This window comes from Stenella coeruleoalba (assembly GCF_951394435.1).
Source record: "Stenella coeruleoalba genome assembly, chromosome: 1".
Lineage (NCBI taxonomy): Eukaryota > Metazoa > Chordata > Mammalia > Artiodactyla > Delphinidae > Stenella > Stenella coeruleoalba.
In genome coordinates, this window is record NC_137169.1 from 5,076,492 (window position 1) to 5,093,460 (window position 16,969).

Below are 16,969 nucleotides of genomic sequence, written 5' to 3' on the forward strand. Positions count from 1 at the left end.
TTTTCAAGGTTCCTCCGTGTTGCAGTGTGCGTTTGAACTTCATTCCTTTTTGTGGCTGAATCACCTATCGTGTGGAAAGACCATACTCTGTTTACGCATCCATCCGTCTGTTGATAGACACCTGGGGTGCTTCCACCTTTTGGCGATTGTGAACAATGCTGCTGTGGACATTTGGGTACGTGATTTTGTTTGAGTCCCAGTTTGCACTTCTCTGGGACACACTCTCTTTTGGTTTGAGCGTTCTATGAATTTCCTGGGCCAGACTTGAGTTTGAGAGGCAACAGGCAGGAGGGGAAAGAGCATCACGCACTGGGCGTCGGGAGTCCCGGGTCCCAGCTTGGCTGAGCCACAAACACGTGACCTTGGCCAAGTCCCTCCCCTTCTCTGGGCCTCAGTTTCCTGCTCTGTGAAAATGAGATGGCCCGGATCTGTGTGTCTGTTTGTCTTCTTCGGAGCCCTAGGTTGCTGGAGCTTTGGGGAAAGAGGGGGAGGGCCAGACAGTTGGGATGAAGATGCTTTTTTTTCCAAACCTCTTCCCCTCTTCAGCTAGAGTGTTTGTCTCTTTGTGTCTGTTGTTTTGCCTGTATTGTAAGACATTTAAAGCAAATGGTTCCTGGATATAAAAAACTTTTCCTATCATTGAAGTAGATGATCTCATGAATCATACAAGGGTTTTGGGTGGAAATGAGCCTGATCCTGTTGGAAGGAGAGAATCCTGCTGATAGATGCTCAGTCTGACTCCTCCTGGCTCCCTGAAGGAAGGTGGGGCAGCGAGGTGACCCCAGCTCAGTGGGAAGCAGGAGGCTGTTAGCCTGAGTTAGGAAAGCATGACTGTACACGTGCAGGTTTTCCTTTTCTCCATCTGAACACACCGTAGCTGTTCTTTAAAGAAATTCAGATCAGTCGTGGAGAGTGTGGGCTCTGGAACCATTCTGCATGGGTTTGGGTTCTACAGAGTTTAGCCGTGTGACCTTGGGCAAGCCACTTAACTGCCCTGTGCCTCAAGTTTCCCCACCTGTAAAACGGGCATGATCTCACTTTGTAGTTTGTTTTGAAGATTAAGTGAGACTATCCCCCATGAAGTCCTAGAGCAGTCGCTGGCCTTAGACATCACTCTGCCAACGTTACCTGTTATGATGGTAACGATGACACAGATGATGAAGTCCTTCTCCCCCCGAAATCATTCCCCTTCGTAGCCCAGATGACTCTCCTTACTCTGAATGTTGATGGTTCTCACTTTGTTCCACACTATTTAGCATCTTCTGCTCTTTGTGGTTCTTTGGGGTGTGCCTAGCTCTCTCCCCATAAAGATCCTAAGCTTTGGGGAGGCAGGGTCTGGCCCACGGTCTGCCTGTCTGATGATGAGACAGATGAGAACCAGAATAAGGGGCATGGGCTGGGCAGCACGGGTCTGGGAGTAGACAGGTGACCCAGACACGCCCCATCCGGCTGGGAGCCAGACAGCAGTGCAGCGACGCTCCCTGGTGGTTGGGTCCGGCTCTGGGGCTTAGTCGATGTGAATATGACACAGGAGGAAACCTGGCTCTGGGAATTCAGTTTCCTTTGCTCAGAGGGGCTGCCTTTAAGCGGGACAGGGGCTCCACCCAGGGGGGATCTGCGTGGGAGGTGTCCTTGTTACCGTGAGAGCGCAGGACGGGGCGGCTGGTGCTCGAAGATAGTTCGTAACTCGGTGTGGTTCCCCGGGGCCTCTGCTTGCTTGATGGCAGCTCGGTAGGCCTGAGATGACCCATGGGTCTGCCTACAGAGTCGACAGGACAGTTGACCCCGTGATGGCGCGAACACCCCACTGTTATGTTGACTTATCTCTGTGCCTGGCTGTGAGCTCTTTAAGAGCAGGCTTCATGTGCTCTTTATTTAAAATGTTTTTATTTTTTTACACAGCAGGTGCTTATTAGTTATCCATTTTATACATATTAGTGTGTATATGTCAATCCCACTCTCCCAATTCATCACACCAACACTCCACCCACACCCCGCTTTCCTCCCTTGGTGTCCATATGTTTTTTCTCTACTTCCGTGTCTCAATTTCTGCTCTGCAACCAGTTCACCTGTACCATTTTTCTAGAGTCCACATATATGCATTAATAGACGATATTTGTTTTTCTCTTTCTGACTTACTTCACTCTGTATGACAGTCTCTAGGTCCATCCACGTCTCTACAAATGACCCAATTTCGTTCCTTTTATGGCTGAGTAATATTCCATTGTGTATATATGTACCACATCTTCTTTATCCATTCATCTGTTGATGGGTATTTAGGTTATTTCCATGACCTGGCTATTGTAAATAGTGCTGCAGTGAACACTGGGGTGCATGTGTCTTTTTGAATTATGGTTTTTCTCTGGGTATATGTCCAGTAGTGGGATTGCTGGATCATATGGTAATTCTATTTTTAGTTTTTTAAGGAACCTCCATACTGTTCTCCATAGTGGCTGTATCAATTTACATTCCCACCAACAGTGCAAGAGGGTTCCCTTTTCTCCACACCCTCTCCAGCATTTATTGTTTGTAGATTTTCTGATGATGCCCATTCTAACCGGTGTGAGGTGATAACCTCATTGTAGTTTTGATTTTCATTTCTCTAATAATTAGTGATGTTGAGCATCTTTTCATCTGCTTCTTGGCCATCTGTATGTCTTCTTTGGAGAAATGTCTATTTAGGTCTTCTGCCTATTTTTGGATTGGGTTGTTTGTTAGTTTAATATTGAGCTGCATGAGCTGTTTATATATTTTGGAGATTAATCCTTTGTCTGTTGATTCATTTGCAAATATTTTCTCCCATTCTGAGGGTTGTCTTTTTGTCTTGTTTATAGCTTCCTTTGCTGTTCAAAAGCTTTTAAGTTTCATGAGGTCCCATTTGTTTATTTTTGTTTTTATTTCCATTACTCTAGGAGGTGGGTCAAAAAAGATCTTGCTGTGATTTACATCATAGAGCGTTCTGCCTATGTTTTCCTCTAAGAGTTTCATATTGTCTGGTCTTACATTTAGGTCTTTAATCCATTTTGAGTTTATTTTTGTGTATGGTGTTAGTGAGTGTTCTAATGTCATTCTTTTACATGTAGCTATCCAGTTTTCCCAGCACCACTTATTGAAGAGGCTGTCTTTTCTCCACTGTATATTCTTGCCTCCTTTATCAAAGATAAGGTGACCATAGATGCATGGGTTTATCTCTGGGCTTTCTATCCTGTTCCATTGATCTATATTTCTGTTTTTGTGCCAGTACCATATTGTCTTGACTACTGTAGCTTTGTAATATAGTCTGAAGTCAGGGAGTCTGATTCCTCCACCTCCGTTTTTTCCCCTCAAGATTGCTTTGGCTATTCAAGGTCTTTTCTGTCTTCATACAAATTTTAAGATTTTTTTTCTAGTTCTGGAAAAAATGCCATTGGTAATTTGATAGGGATTGCATTGAATCTGTAGATTGCTTTGGGTAGTATAGTCATTTTCAGAATATTGATTCTTCCAATCCAAGAACATGGTATATCTCTCCATCTGTTTGTGTCATCTTTGATTTCTTTCATCAGTGTCTTATAGTTTTCTGAGTACAGGTCTTTTACATCCTTAGGTAGGTTTATTCCTAGGTATTTTATTCTCTTCATTGCAATGGTGAATGGGATTGTTTCCTTAATTTCTCTTTCTGATCTCTCATTGTTAGTGTAAAGGAATGCAAGAGATTTCTGTGCAACTTTACCAATTTCATTGATTAGCTCTAGTAGTTTTCTGGTGGCATCTTTAGGATTCTCTATGTAAAGTATCATGTCATCTGCAAACAGTGACAGTTTTACTTCTTCTTTTCCAATTTGTATTCCTTTTATTTCTTTTTCTTCTTGATTGCCGTGGCTAGGACTTCCAAAACTATGTTGAATAATAGTGGCAAGAGTGGAAATCCTTGTCTTGTTCCTGATCTTAGAGGAAATGCTTTCAGCTTTTCACCATTGAGAATGATGTTTGCTGTGGGTTTGTCATATATGGCCTTTATTATGCTGAGGTAGGTTCCCTCTATGCCTACTTTCTGGAGAGTTTTTATCATAAATGGGTGCTGAATTTTCTCAAAAGCTTTTTCTGCATCTATTGAGATGATCATATGGTTTTTATCCTTCAGTTTGTTAATGTGGTGTATCACATTGATTGATTTGTGTATATTGAAGAATCCTTGCATCCCTAGGATAAATTCCACTTGATCATGTTGTATGATCCTTTTAATGTATTGTTGGATTCTGTTTGCCAGTATTTTGTTGAGGATTTTTGCATCTATATTCATTAGTGATATTGTTCTGTAATTTTCTTTTTTTGTAGCATCTCTGTCTGGTTTTGATATCAGGGTGATGGTGGCCTCATAGAATGAGTTTGAGAGTGTTCCTTCCTCTGCAATTTTTTTTTTTTTTTTTTGGCAGTACACGGGCCTCTCACTGTTGTGGCCTCTCCCGTTGTGGAGCACAGGCTCCGGATGTGCAGGCTCAGGGGCCATGACTCACGGGCCCAGTCGCTCTGCGGCATGTGGGATCTTCCCGGACTGGGGCACGAACCCATGTCCCCTGCATCGGCAGGCGGACTCTCAACCACTGCGCCACCAGGGAAGCCCCTTGTTGGAACATTTTTAACCACAGTTTCAATTTCATTTCTTGTGATTGGTCTGTTCATATTTTCTATTTCTTCCTGGTTCAGTATTTGAAGGTTATACCTTTCTGAGAATTTGTCCATTTCTTCCAGGTTGTCCATTTTATTGGCATAGAGTTGCTTGTAGTATTCTCTTAGGATGCTTTGTATTTCTGCAATGTCCCTTGTAACTTCTCCTTTTTCATTTCTAATTTTACTGATTTGAGTCCTCTCCCTCTTTTTCTTGATGAGTCTGTCTAAAGGTTTATCAATTTTGTTTATGTTCTCAAAGAACCAGCTTTTAGTTTTATTGATCTTTGCTATTGTTTTCTTTGTTTCTATTTCATTTATTTCTGCTCTGATCTTTATGATTTCTTTCCTTCTACTAACTTTGGGGTTTGTTTGTTCTTCTTCCTCTACTTACTTTAGGTGTAAGGTTAGATTGTTTATTTGAGAGTTTTCTTGTTTCTTGAGGTAGGATTGTATTGTTATAAACTTCCATCTTAGAACTGCTTTTGTTGCATCCCATAGGATTTAAAAAAAATAAATTTATTTATTTATTTCTGGCTGCATTGGGTCTTCATTGCTGTGCATGGGCTTTCTCAAGTTGTGGTGAGCGGGGGCCACTCTTTGTTGTGGTGCACGGGCTTCTAATTGCAGTGGCTTCTCTTATCGCAGATCAGGGGCTCTAGGCATGCAAACTTCGGTAGTTGTGGCACTCGGGCTCAGTAGTTGTGGCTCGTGGGCTCTAGAGCACAGGCTCAGTAATTGGGGCGCATGGACTTAGCTGCTCTGCGGCATGTAGGATCTTCCTGGACCAGGGCTTGAACCCGTGTCCCCTGCATTGGCAGGTGGATTCTTAACCGCTGCACCACCACGGAAGTCCCTGCATCCCATAGGTTTTGGATCATTGTGTTTTTGTTGTCATTTGTCTCTACATATTTTTTGATTTCCTCCTTGATTTCTTCAGTGATCTCTTGGTTATTTAGTAATGTATTGTTTAGCCTCCACGTGTTTATGTTTTTTTATGGTTTTTCCCCTGTAATTTATTTCTAATATCATAGTGTTTTGGTCGGAAAAGATGCTTGATATGATTTCAGTTTTCTTAAATTTACCGAGGCTTGATCTGTGACCCAAGATGTGATCTATCCTGGAGAATGTTCCATGTGCACTTGAGAATAAAGTGTAATTTGCTGTTTTCTGATGGAATGTCCTATAAGTGTCATTTAAAGCTTGTGTTTCCTTATTAATTTTCTGTCTGGATGGTCTGTTCATTGTTGTAAGTGAGGTGTTAAAGTCCTCCACTATTATTGTGTTACTGCCCATTTCCTCTTTTATAGATGTTAGCATTTTCCTTATGTACTGAGGTGCTCTGATGTTGGGGGTGCATATATATTTATAATTTTTTTAACAACTTTATTGGAGTATAGTTGCTTTACAATGTTGTGTTAGTTTCTGCTGTAACAAAGTGAATCAGCTGTACATATACATATATCCCCATATCCCCTCCCTCTTGCATCTCCCTCCCACCCTCCCTATCCCACCCCTCTCGGTGGTCACAAAGCACTGAGCTGATCTCCCTGTGCTATGCGGCTGCTTCCCACTAGCTATTTTACATTTGGTAGTGTATATATGTCCATGCCACTCTCTCACTTCGTCCCAGCTTACCCTTCCCCCTCCCCGTGTCCTCAAGTCCATTCTCTATGTCTGCGTCTTTATTCCTGTCCTGCCCCAGGTTCTCCAGAACCTTTTTTTATTTTTTTAGATTCCATATATATGTGTTAGCAAATGTTATTTGTTTTTCTCTTTCTGACTAACTTCACTCTGTATGACAGACTCTATGTCCATCCACCTCACTATAAATAACTCAGTTTCATTTCTTTTTATGACTGAGTAATATTCTACTGTATATATGTACCACATCTTCTTTATCCATTCATCTGTTGATGGACACTTAGGTTGCTTCCATGTCCTGGCTATTGTAAATAGAGCTGCAATGAACATTGTGGTACATAACTCTTTTTGAATTATGGTTTTCTCAGGGTATATGCCCAGTAGTGGGATGCTGGGTCATATGGTAGTTCTATTTTTAGTTTTCTAAGGCACCTCCAAACTGTTCTTCATAGTGGCTGTATCAATTTACATTCCCAGCAGCAGTGCAAGAGTGTTCCCTTTTCTCCACACCCTCTCCACCATTTATTGTTTGTAGATTTTTTTGATGATGACCATTCTGACTGGTGTGAGGGATACCTCATTGTAGTTTTGATTTGCATTTCTCTAATGATTAGTGGTGTTGAGCATCCTTTCATGTGTTTGTTGGCGATCTGTATATCTTCTTTGGAGAAATGTCTGTTTAGGTCTTCTGCCCATTTTTGGATTGGCTTGTTTGTTTTTTGTTATGGAACTGCATGAGCTGCTTGTATATTTTGGAGATTAACCCTTTGTCAGTTGCTTCATTTGCAAATATTTTCTCCCATTCTGAGGGTTTTCTTTTCATCTTGTTTATGGTTTCCTTTGCTGTGCAAAAGATTTTAAGTTTCATTAGGTCCCATTTGTTTATTTTTGTTTTTATTTCCATTTCTCTAGGAGGGTCAAAAAGGATCTTGCTGTGATTTATGTCATAGAGTATTATGCCTATGTTTTCCTCTAAGAGTTTTATAGTGTCTGGCCTTACATTTACATCTTTAGGTATATTTATAATTGTTATATTTTTTTTGTGGATTGATTCCTTGATCATTATGTAGTGTTCTTCCTTGTCTCTTGTAACATTCTTTATTTTAAAGTCTATTTTATCTGTTATGAGTATTGCTACTCCAACTTTCTTTTGATTTCCATTTGCATGGAATATCTTTTTCCATCCCCTCACTTTCAGTCTGTGTGTGTCCCTAGGTCTGAAGTGGGTTTCTTATAGACAGCGTATAGATGGGTCTTGTTTTTGTATCCAGTCAGCGAACATCTGTCTTTTGGTTGGAGCATTTAATCCATTCACACTTAAGGTGATTATTGATATGTATGTTCCTATTACCGTTGGGTTTGTTTTTGTAGGTCCTTTTCTTCTCTTGTGTTTCCCACTTAGAGCAATTCCTTTAGCATTTGTTGTAGAGCTGGTTTGGTGGTGCTGAATTCTCTTAGCTTTTGCTTGTCTGTAAAGCTTTTCATTTCTCCATCGAATCTGAATGAGATCCTTGCTGGGTAGAGTAATCTTGGTTGTAGGTTCTTCCCTTTCATTGCTTTAAATATATCGTGCCACTCCCTTCTGGCTTGTAGAGTTTCTGCTGTGAAATCAGCTGTTAACCTTATGGGAGTTCCCTTGTATGTCATTTGTCATTTTTCCCTTGTTGCTTTTACTAAATTTTCTTTGTCTTTAATTTTTGTCAATTTGGTTACTATGTGTCTCAGCATGTTTCTCTTTGGGTTTATCCTGCCTGGGACTCTCTGCGCTTTCTGGACTTGGGTGGCTATTTCCTTTCCCATGTTAGGGAAGTTTTCAACTATAATCTCTTCAAATATTTTCCCGGGTCCTTTCTCTCTCTCTTCTCCTTCTGGGACCCCTATAACGTGAATGTTGGTGCATTTAATGTTGTCCCAGAGGTCTCTTAGGCTGCCTTCATTTCTTTTCATTCCTTTTTCTTTATTCTGTTCTGCAGCGGTGAATTGCACCATTCTGTCTTCCAGGTCACTTATCCGTTCTTCTGCTATTGATTCCTTCTAGGGTAGTTTTCTTTTCAGTTATTGTATTGTTCATCTCTGTTTGTTTGTTCTTTAATTCTTCTAGGTCTTTGTTAAGCATTTCTTGCATCTTCTTGATCTTTTCCTCCATTCTTTTTCCGAGGTCTTGGATCATCCTCACTATAATTATTCTGAATTCTTTTTCTGGCAGGTTGCCTATCTCCACTTCATTTAGTTGTTTTTCTGCGTTTTTATCTTCTTCCTTCATAGTACATAGTCCTCTTCCTTTTCCTTTTGTCTATCTTTCTGTGAATGTGGCTTTGTTCCACAGGCTGCAGAATTGTATTTCTTCTTGCTTCTGCTGTCTGCCCTCTCAGGCTTCATGTGGTCTTATTCTCTGACTGGTCATAGTAGGTGCTCAATAAACATTTGTAGAGTAAACATTGATTGCAATAAGTAGTCCAGGGAGTTTTTCTCTTTGCACGACAGTAGCAGTAGAGGGGGGCCCTGCCAGGTTAGGGTGACTGTTGCCTGAGGGATGTTTATAAAGGCCTTCTTTGGGAGTCTGGGTCTTTGGGACACTGTGATGAATCTAGAGGTGTCTGGGGTGCCCTGTGCCTCCATCCTTCTGGGCCATTAGGGGTCACTTAGCTCTCAGCATGATCCTGGGCAAGGGCATGGATCCCAGGGGTTCCAGTTGGCATAGACTATTCCCCCAGATATCAAGGCTCCTGAAATTCAGGTAGATGGGCTGATGCGCCTAGGAAGTGGCACTTCCTGACTCTAGCCACTGCCTGCTGTCAAGGTCATTCAATTGTTCAGTTTCATTAATGACTGTCACACATACTAACCCACGGTCATACATACCTTTCATTACCAGCTCATGCCTATTTAGTTTCTGGGAAACTTATTATTGTAGATGGAAAGCTACACACTTGAATAGTTTATAATATGCAGAATTGTTTCAAGACCTGGTGTTTATTATTGTATAAATTCTGAACTCCTTTTCTGAAAGTATTAGAAAAACGTCAATCCTATAATTCTTTACAAAATAACTACATTCCATGACAATACGGTTACAAATGTTTATTTTGAAGAAGGTGCTCAGCATGTCCTGTTTACTATTCTCTTGAGATGCAAAACGTTAGTTAGGTCTCTGAGGTGAATGAATGAATGCTTTGTGCAACCAAATGGGCACCAGTAGATAAAGGGAAGGATTGACTCCAACTAACTCTGAAGAGTCACTGTGATGATACCATTCACTGTGGGAATAGGGGGTGGATGGGGGTGGAAGGGGGTGGAGGGTGGGATCGATGAAGGTAAGTCCAGCAACGCTGGAAGATTCTGAGCTGGACCATTTGGTACCTGCTGCCTCCTCGGGGCCTCTGTGGAGCCAGCTTGCAACTCGTAGACCTTCTAATCATAATCATGATAGTGATGATGGTGGGGCATAGCTATACGCCAGTCAGGGTATTAAGAATTTTCACTCCTTATAATTACCCATGAGGTGGTATTATCTCAGTTTCATAGGAAACTGAGGTCTAGACAGGTTAAGCGATGTTCTCAAGATCAGAGAGTGCATAAGTGGCAGAGCCAGCGCCCCAAGCCAGGTCTGTTTGCTTCTAAAGCATGTGCTCTTAACTGTGATACTGTATCACCTTCCCACAGTGACTTAGAGTTCATTAAATCACCAGTAAATGTTTATCTAGGAGCTGCTGGGTTTTGCTGCTTTTGCACTTGCTTCAACTATCTTAAGTAATAAACATGTACAAACACGCAGCATACTCAGGACACACACACAGGCATTCATAGATGCGATTTTATTTCTCTAATGCCCACTCTTCCTCCCTCCCTCCCCCCATGCACCCACCCACCCACCCACTCATCCATCCATCTGTCTAACAAGCACTTATCAGGACATTGTGAGGTCTCAGGGGTACATCAGTGATGACATATTCCTTGCCCTTGAGGAGTACATGGCCCAGTGGGGGGATGCTATCCAAGTAAACAAGCCCTTAGGATGCAGAGTGATAAATCCTGCACACTGGGGGAAGGTGCTGGGTGCCATGGGAGCACAGAGGATGGGCAACCCATCCTGTCATGAAGAGTTAGGAGGGCCAGCCAGGGGAGGTGACACCTATCTATGGTGACACCGTAGGGAAGACATCTTCTAAGGAGGGGAAAGAGAATATGTTCTCTCTCAGGGACGAGAGGGAACAATGTGCTGGTTGATCAGCTTCTTTGGTTGCAGAGTCAACAGTAAAAATCTGTACAACAAGGCAGCTCTGTTTTTGTCATAGGTTTCTGCTTCCCAGCTTCTTGGTGAAAGGTCCGGTCTTCTGGACTGAGATGGCTTGGGCTCTGGTGATTAGTCATTGGCTAGCTCGTGGTCGTGGCTGGTTTCCACAATGATGTAAGGCCCTGACTGCCCACGCCCCCCAGGCCGGTGACCTTCATACCGTGTGGCATGGGTGGTTTTTTCTACCTTGAGCTGCTCCGCTTCCCTGGTTTTGGTGATGTGTCTTCTTTTTCTTCAAGGCCAAGTTTAGCGTCTCTGTGGTCATGGGTGTCCACTCCCTAATGTCCAAGCCCAGAAGAGGCTAACTGCAGAGGGAGGCTGCAGGTCTCTAGGTGGCCAGGCTGCTCTATCACGAGGAGCCCTCCACGAACCCCAGCTGTACAGAAAGTTGAGAAGGGAGGCCCGTTCTCCACATTTTTCTGGTTGTCAAGGGCGGCAGCTCCGTACTGTATCATCACCAAGATCAAGGGAACTGTGTACTAGTCCAACATTAATCTAACTTACAGTCCCTGCCATTTTCAAGTTAGCAGGTTCATTTGGAGCTGGAAGTAATGGCCCACATCATGCCTCAGAGCCCGAGCAATGACTTATGTGGATGTCACCCACTGGCTTTTTATGGAAATTGTTAATAAATCAGTAATTCTATCTGCAGTGATGTTGTTGTGTTTATAAATATTTAATTTACCTCCAGGTGCCCACATTTCTTCCATCTTTGCCTTAAACTCTGCAGACATTGCTCTTCGTTCTGAAGCACTCCTCAATACGTTAAGTTATCAGTAGTGGGAAAGGTTAACTCTCTCTCTCTCTCTCTTTCTGCCTCTCTGTCTCTGTCTCTGTCTCTGTCATATGGCTTTTTCTTTTCTTTTTAATCTTTGTGTGATTTGGCTCGGGGCTTGGGGCTCATGCTGAGAGAAGGCAACATTTCTTGTGACAGTGATGAAAGGTTACTCCAGCTTCAGAAGGAGGCCAACTAAATGTTCCAATTCTGACCTTGCATGAGTGGAGACCTGTTGTTGGCATGTGTTTTCCCCCTCCTTCAAATTAATGACATTTAGAAGCTGAAATGGTGTCTGATGTTTTCCTCCTACAGAGAAATATCTTTGTCCTTGCCACTGACTCAGAAACCCAGTGCTTTGATTATTATAGTTTGGCAGGTTGAATGGAAAGGTCTTAAAAAAGTCAAAATAGAAACACAGTCCAAGTCGAGTGTTTCTCCACTGGAGATGGGGTTCCGGCCTCACAAAAGAGGACAGCAGCTGGGAAACAGCAGAAAACTTTCTTACCTCTCAGGATCCAATGTGAGCTAATTGTTGTTATTATCTTTTTATTCTTCTGTTTCAGGAAATTGCAGCTTATTTAATAACATTTGAGAAACACGAAGAATGGCTAACCACATCCCCTAAGACAAGGTAATGTCCCAGATCTCACAGTTTTTCAAATATGTACAGTAAATGGATTGATGTTCATTGATTACCTGATTTGGCCAGTCAATTCATGGGCAAGTTCAAAAGGCCGTGTTCTGCCTGAGAGCTTGTGACACTGAGGTCTCAGTCATCAGCCTAAGACGGTGGTAGTGACTGCAATCGGATGGATTAAAAACAGGGCAGCTGCTATCATGCAAGTTGGAAATTTTAAGCTGCTGGCTTCACGCTGGATCCTTCAGCCGGGTGCTTGGAAAAGGTCTGGCGGGCAGGACCATCAGGGGAAGTTGCTTTTGGGAAAGTGCCCATCTGACACCCGTGTTCTCTAGAAACTTACTTTCTAAAAGGGAAACTACCTCACCTGTCCACTTGCATCTCAATACGTTTTACAAACTGAAAGTCAAGTTTTTCTTGATGGTGTTAAGGTCTCCCAAATCAGAATTCACGGCTAAGTTAGCAGTTTATTATTTAGTCAATGTCCGTGAACCTGTCAACTGCCACAGACACTGAACTAGTCTCACCACTTGGGAATAGAGGGAATTGGTGAAGATTCAGCTGACTTGAATTCTGTCAGTGCAAGTGACATTCTTTTGTGAAGAATGGAGACATTGGGATTTAGGGTTGATTTTTAAAGGCAGCCTCTTCTTTCCTCCCTAGCTCTCATGTTTTCATTTTTAGAATGTTCCGTTCTAGAGCTTCGGAAATACCCGGCCACTCTCTTCCAATTGCCACAGTTTTTCTATCAGCGGTGACGGGGCCAGGTGTTTAACAGCCTGAGTGGTGTTAGCTGGAGTGCGGCTTACAGGATAACTGCTCTGTGGGTTTGAATTTGAGAGGCAGAAAGTCCAGTCTGTTCCCTTTGTCCAGAAGCACCAAATTCTCCAAATTTGTTAACTGGGAGACCAGGGAAAGGGTTGGGGGTGTGTCCTCTGCCCACTTGGCCATCAGCTTGACCTGTTCATCCTTTGTGAGCCATGGAGGAAAGATGTTTCCTCAGTCTAGAAGATTCTTTAACATATTTCTTCGTGAGGCTTAGGTTTTTACTGGTTAGCATCCATTAGATGAGGACAGAATTTTCCATTTTGAAGGAGGTCAGAGGATACTGAGGAAAGGAGGATTAGTTCCTGAGACCTGCATCCTCCAGGTGAGGGTAGAGCTTGACTCTGAGTCTTTTACCTTTCAGCCTGAACCCCTCTGTAGGATGTCTTCAACTCCTCAGCCTTCTGAGGCTGTGATTTCCTTTGCTATAAAATCAAATGGTTTGTATCAGTCAGCTTTTGATGTGATAATGCCTTGTAAGAAACAATCTCCAAACTAAGTGACTTATAACAATACATTTTTATTTCCTGCTCATGGGTCTGTGGGGTGGCTGTGGCTTTGGGTTGACTTCCGGTCCACTGGAGATGTGTCTTTCTGTTGTAGAACCTAGGCTGAGGAAGCCTCCCTGCCCCCATCCCTTCCCTGTCTGGGACATCTGGTTCTCATGGGGGATGGCAGAGGCTTAAAAGCCCGAGGCACTCCAAGGCAGGCACAGTGAAAACCCCTGGATATGATGCTGGGTGTGGCATCATATGTCACACCTGCTCACAAATCCATTAGCCAAAGTCCTTCCCGTAGCTGAGCCCAATAAGAATGAGGCCAAGAAGGACATTCTTTGCTACAGTGGGGTCGGAGTAGGGGCAGGGAGAATGAATGGTGATGCAGTCTACTCTTTGGTGAGCACAGCCGTGTCCTGTACCATGGAAAGCCTGGCACACTCATCTCTCCTTCCTTCTGGGGACATCTTCCAGGGCAGTGGTTCCCAAACTTGAGCAGGCATCAGAATCAGCTGAAGGGCTTGTTAAAGTAACGTGCTGCACCCCACCCCCAGTTTCTGATTCAGTATGTCTGGTGTGGGACCTGAGCACCCGTTATTTCTAACAGGTTCCCAGGTGATGGGGTGCAGCTGGCCTGGGACCTCACTTTGAGAACTGCTGCCCTAGCTTCTCTGGACGGAAGAGAGCCTGTCTGATCCCTGCTTCAGCACCATTTCCCGGCTCCCCACAGCGGTTCTCATTTCGAGCAGCCTCCAGCCGCTCCACACTCCCTTCACTCCTCAGCAAAACACTCCCTGAATCTAAGTGGAAGGAAAGAGCTTCTCTTTAGCCAGAGAGTGAGAGTTTCTGGAACGTGTCCCGGGCCAGACATCTGATTTCAGATATGCAGACACATGTCCTGCTTCAGCTGCCCTCTGGCTGCACAGCAAGGCGGGGATTCTGCCTCACGTTTCAGTCTGAATTTGGGTTTCCACGGAGAAGCGAATGTCACTCATGGTCATGCCTGACTCACTTGACTTTTGGGAGTATAAATAGAGCTGAGAGCCTTCCCATCCCGAGGCACAAGGGGTGCCCCGGCAGGAGAGAGGGAGTGTGGGTTTCGACATTGACAAATCTGGGTTTGAGCCTTGGCCCTGTCAGTCAGTAGCTTTATGACTTTAAGAAAGTCATTTCATCCCCTTTCAAAGGTCTACTTTTTCTTCTTCACGCATGAAACAGGGGTCAGTGTTGATTCTGTCCTCACTGATTCTGTCACGATGAGGACTGAATGAGATAGTATTTGTGATCTTTCTTTGCATGCTGTGAGGGTCCACGTCCAAGCACGGGGGTGTCATCGTCCCTCTTGTCTGCAAGGGGCTGTCCCCAGGCCTCCTGGAGGCTTTGATTTTAGGACGCACCTTCCACAATCTCTCCAGGCTTTGGAAGGACGAATTTCTTTCCTAAGGGCAGAGGGTGAAGACAGAACGTTTCCTATTAGTCTTATAATATCCAATCCGTGTTTACACTTGAAAGCGTCTTGTCCCAGGAGGGGGAAAAGTTGCTGTGATTGTTCAAGAATCTTCTTAAAGTAGTTGTTGAGTTGAGTTTGGATCTCCCCACCCCGCCTTCTCTTGTATTGAAATTAATTGACGCAGTGAACTGCTGAGCTCTTGCAAACCGGCCTCCTGGTATTAAGGAATTAATGACACCAAAACTCTGTTGAACGAGGAGGCGATACAACTTCTCTTTGCTGCCGCTGCTAATTTCATTTTAGAAAATTAATAAAAATGAATTGCACCACTGACATTTATAGAGTTTCCTAATAAAATGATACATTGTTTGTGTGGAGGAATCCCTATTAAATTAATTGTTGTATTCAGCTCACATATAGATGTTGGTATAGGAGCTGCAGAGGGACCCACTCCTTGTCTCCGTGGCTTGCTGATGGCTGGGGGTTATAAATAGAGTCCTTGCTCGATCCTGCCCTAATTACAGAGAAGGTCCTGGGAGCCCCGCTCACCTGTTTAATAATGAAGTGTGCTACAAGGAGACTCCCAGGGTTGGGGGTCCCGGGGGCAGCAGTGGCGCTATGACAGGGCTGAATGCGGATTGTTGAAACAGCCCGTATTGTATTATCAGCAACTGGGATCTTCTGGAAATGGCACCTTGAGAAATCACCCTTCAAGACGTCTTTATTTGGCACTTGCTCTGTGCCCAGCACTACAGTAATGCCCCAGGGAGACCCCAGGGGACTCCACACTCCCCACCCCACCAGCTGGATTTAGAGTCTTGGAATCAAGAGCTTCCACCCTCCGTCTTGTACGTTCTTCCAGCTCCTCCTTCTGGCCTTGATTCTTTGTCACTTTCTCTGTGAGGCCCTCCCTGAGCCCACAATTTAGAATCGCACCCCTCCCGTCCAGGCAGAATCCCTTTCCTCTTTCCCTGTTTTCTGTTTCTCTAGTGTACTTACCACCGTCTGACACACTGTGCAGTTCCCCTATTTATTTGTTTAATTCACTTATTCATTATCTGACCTCCTCTCCCCCAAAGTAAAAGTACCACAAGGAGAGGGACTTTCGGTCTAGCTCGTTCAAGGGGCCTCCCCAGTGCCTGCAGCGCTGCTGGACACACGGTGGGTGCTCCATGAATATTTGTGAAATGAATGAGAGAGTGAGTCAGGGTTTGAAGGGAGAGACCTGGGTTGACTCTCTTTTTGTCTTGTATAGATTGCCCTTGAACTGTGCTCTGGGGTACTTCTGTGGGCTTGTAAGTCCTTTCAACACCTCTGCCAGGCGATGAGATGGAGAGAGGGTGTATTATCTGTCCAAGGTTGCACAGCGAATGTTGGAACTGGAATTTGAACCCAGGATTATCTTATTGCAAAGCCCACAAACTTAGCTTTGATGCTAACCCTCTGCTGGTGTGGGATTTGAAGGTGGCCCCACAAATTGTTCCACTATTCTTTCCCACCTCCCATCTCCACGAATTCTGAACCACCCGGGAGACCCAGCCTCCCTTTGCTGGTGAGCTTGGCTGTGGGTTCCTGTGCTGGCCTCTGGAGATGGATTTAGCCTGGAGTTGCAGGCAGTGTGGAGAAGCACACACTTCCCCCCAGGGTGGAGAGCAGAGCCCAGCAGAGCACAGGCAGGCGGGCTGCGAAACTTAGCAATCCCAATAATTTATTTCTCCTCCCCTGGGAAACATGCAAACTTCCTTGGAAGCCGGGGAGACGCAAAGCTCAAAATGGAATCGAAAACATTTCCTTCCCAGGAATCCTGTGTGTATCGGTTAGAAGGAGGCTGGAAAATGTTATTCATTATCTAATTAATTAATTAGATTTAAATAGATGACGTCTTAACGCTGAAACACTAAAGGTCTAATAATAGAATTTTCCTATAATGAACACTAAATGCTTCTTGGTCAATAAGCAGTAAAACAGCCAATAGAGGGAGGGTTCTGGAAGGAAAGGAGAAGAAAAGTGAGACCTGAGTTTCAAGAAGACCCAAGGGACTCGGCGAGAGACCCACCCTCGCTCTCCCGGCTCTCAGGACCCTGTAGGTCCACTGCTTCTTCCACCCTGGACCTTTCCCACCCCAGTGGTAGGAACATGTCTTGGGTCTTCTGCCCTTTCCTCCAAAGTTCTCCCTCCCAGGACTCCAAGAACTCCA

The 16,969-nt window shown here is 44.1% G+C and overlaps 1 protein-coding gene across 1 annotated transcript in view; it reads left to right on the forward strand.

The window, feature by feature from the left end:
• Positions 1-16,969, forward strand: part of CAMTA1 (calmodulin binding transcription activator 1) — a gene marked incomplete at its 5' end in the record, with an annotated part of 885,827 nt that overhangs the window by 282,266 nt on the left and 586,592 nt on the right. The window contains 1 exon segment of the mRNA XM_079918494.1: positions 11,927-11,994. Coding sequence (XP_079774620.1) covers positions 11,927-11,994 — 68 coding nt within the window.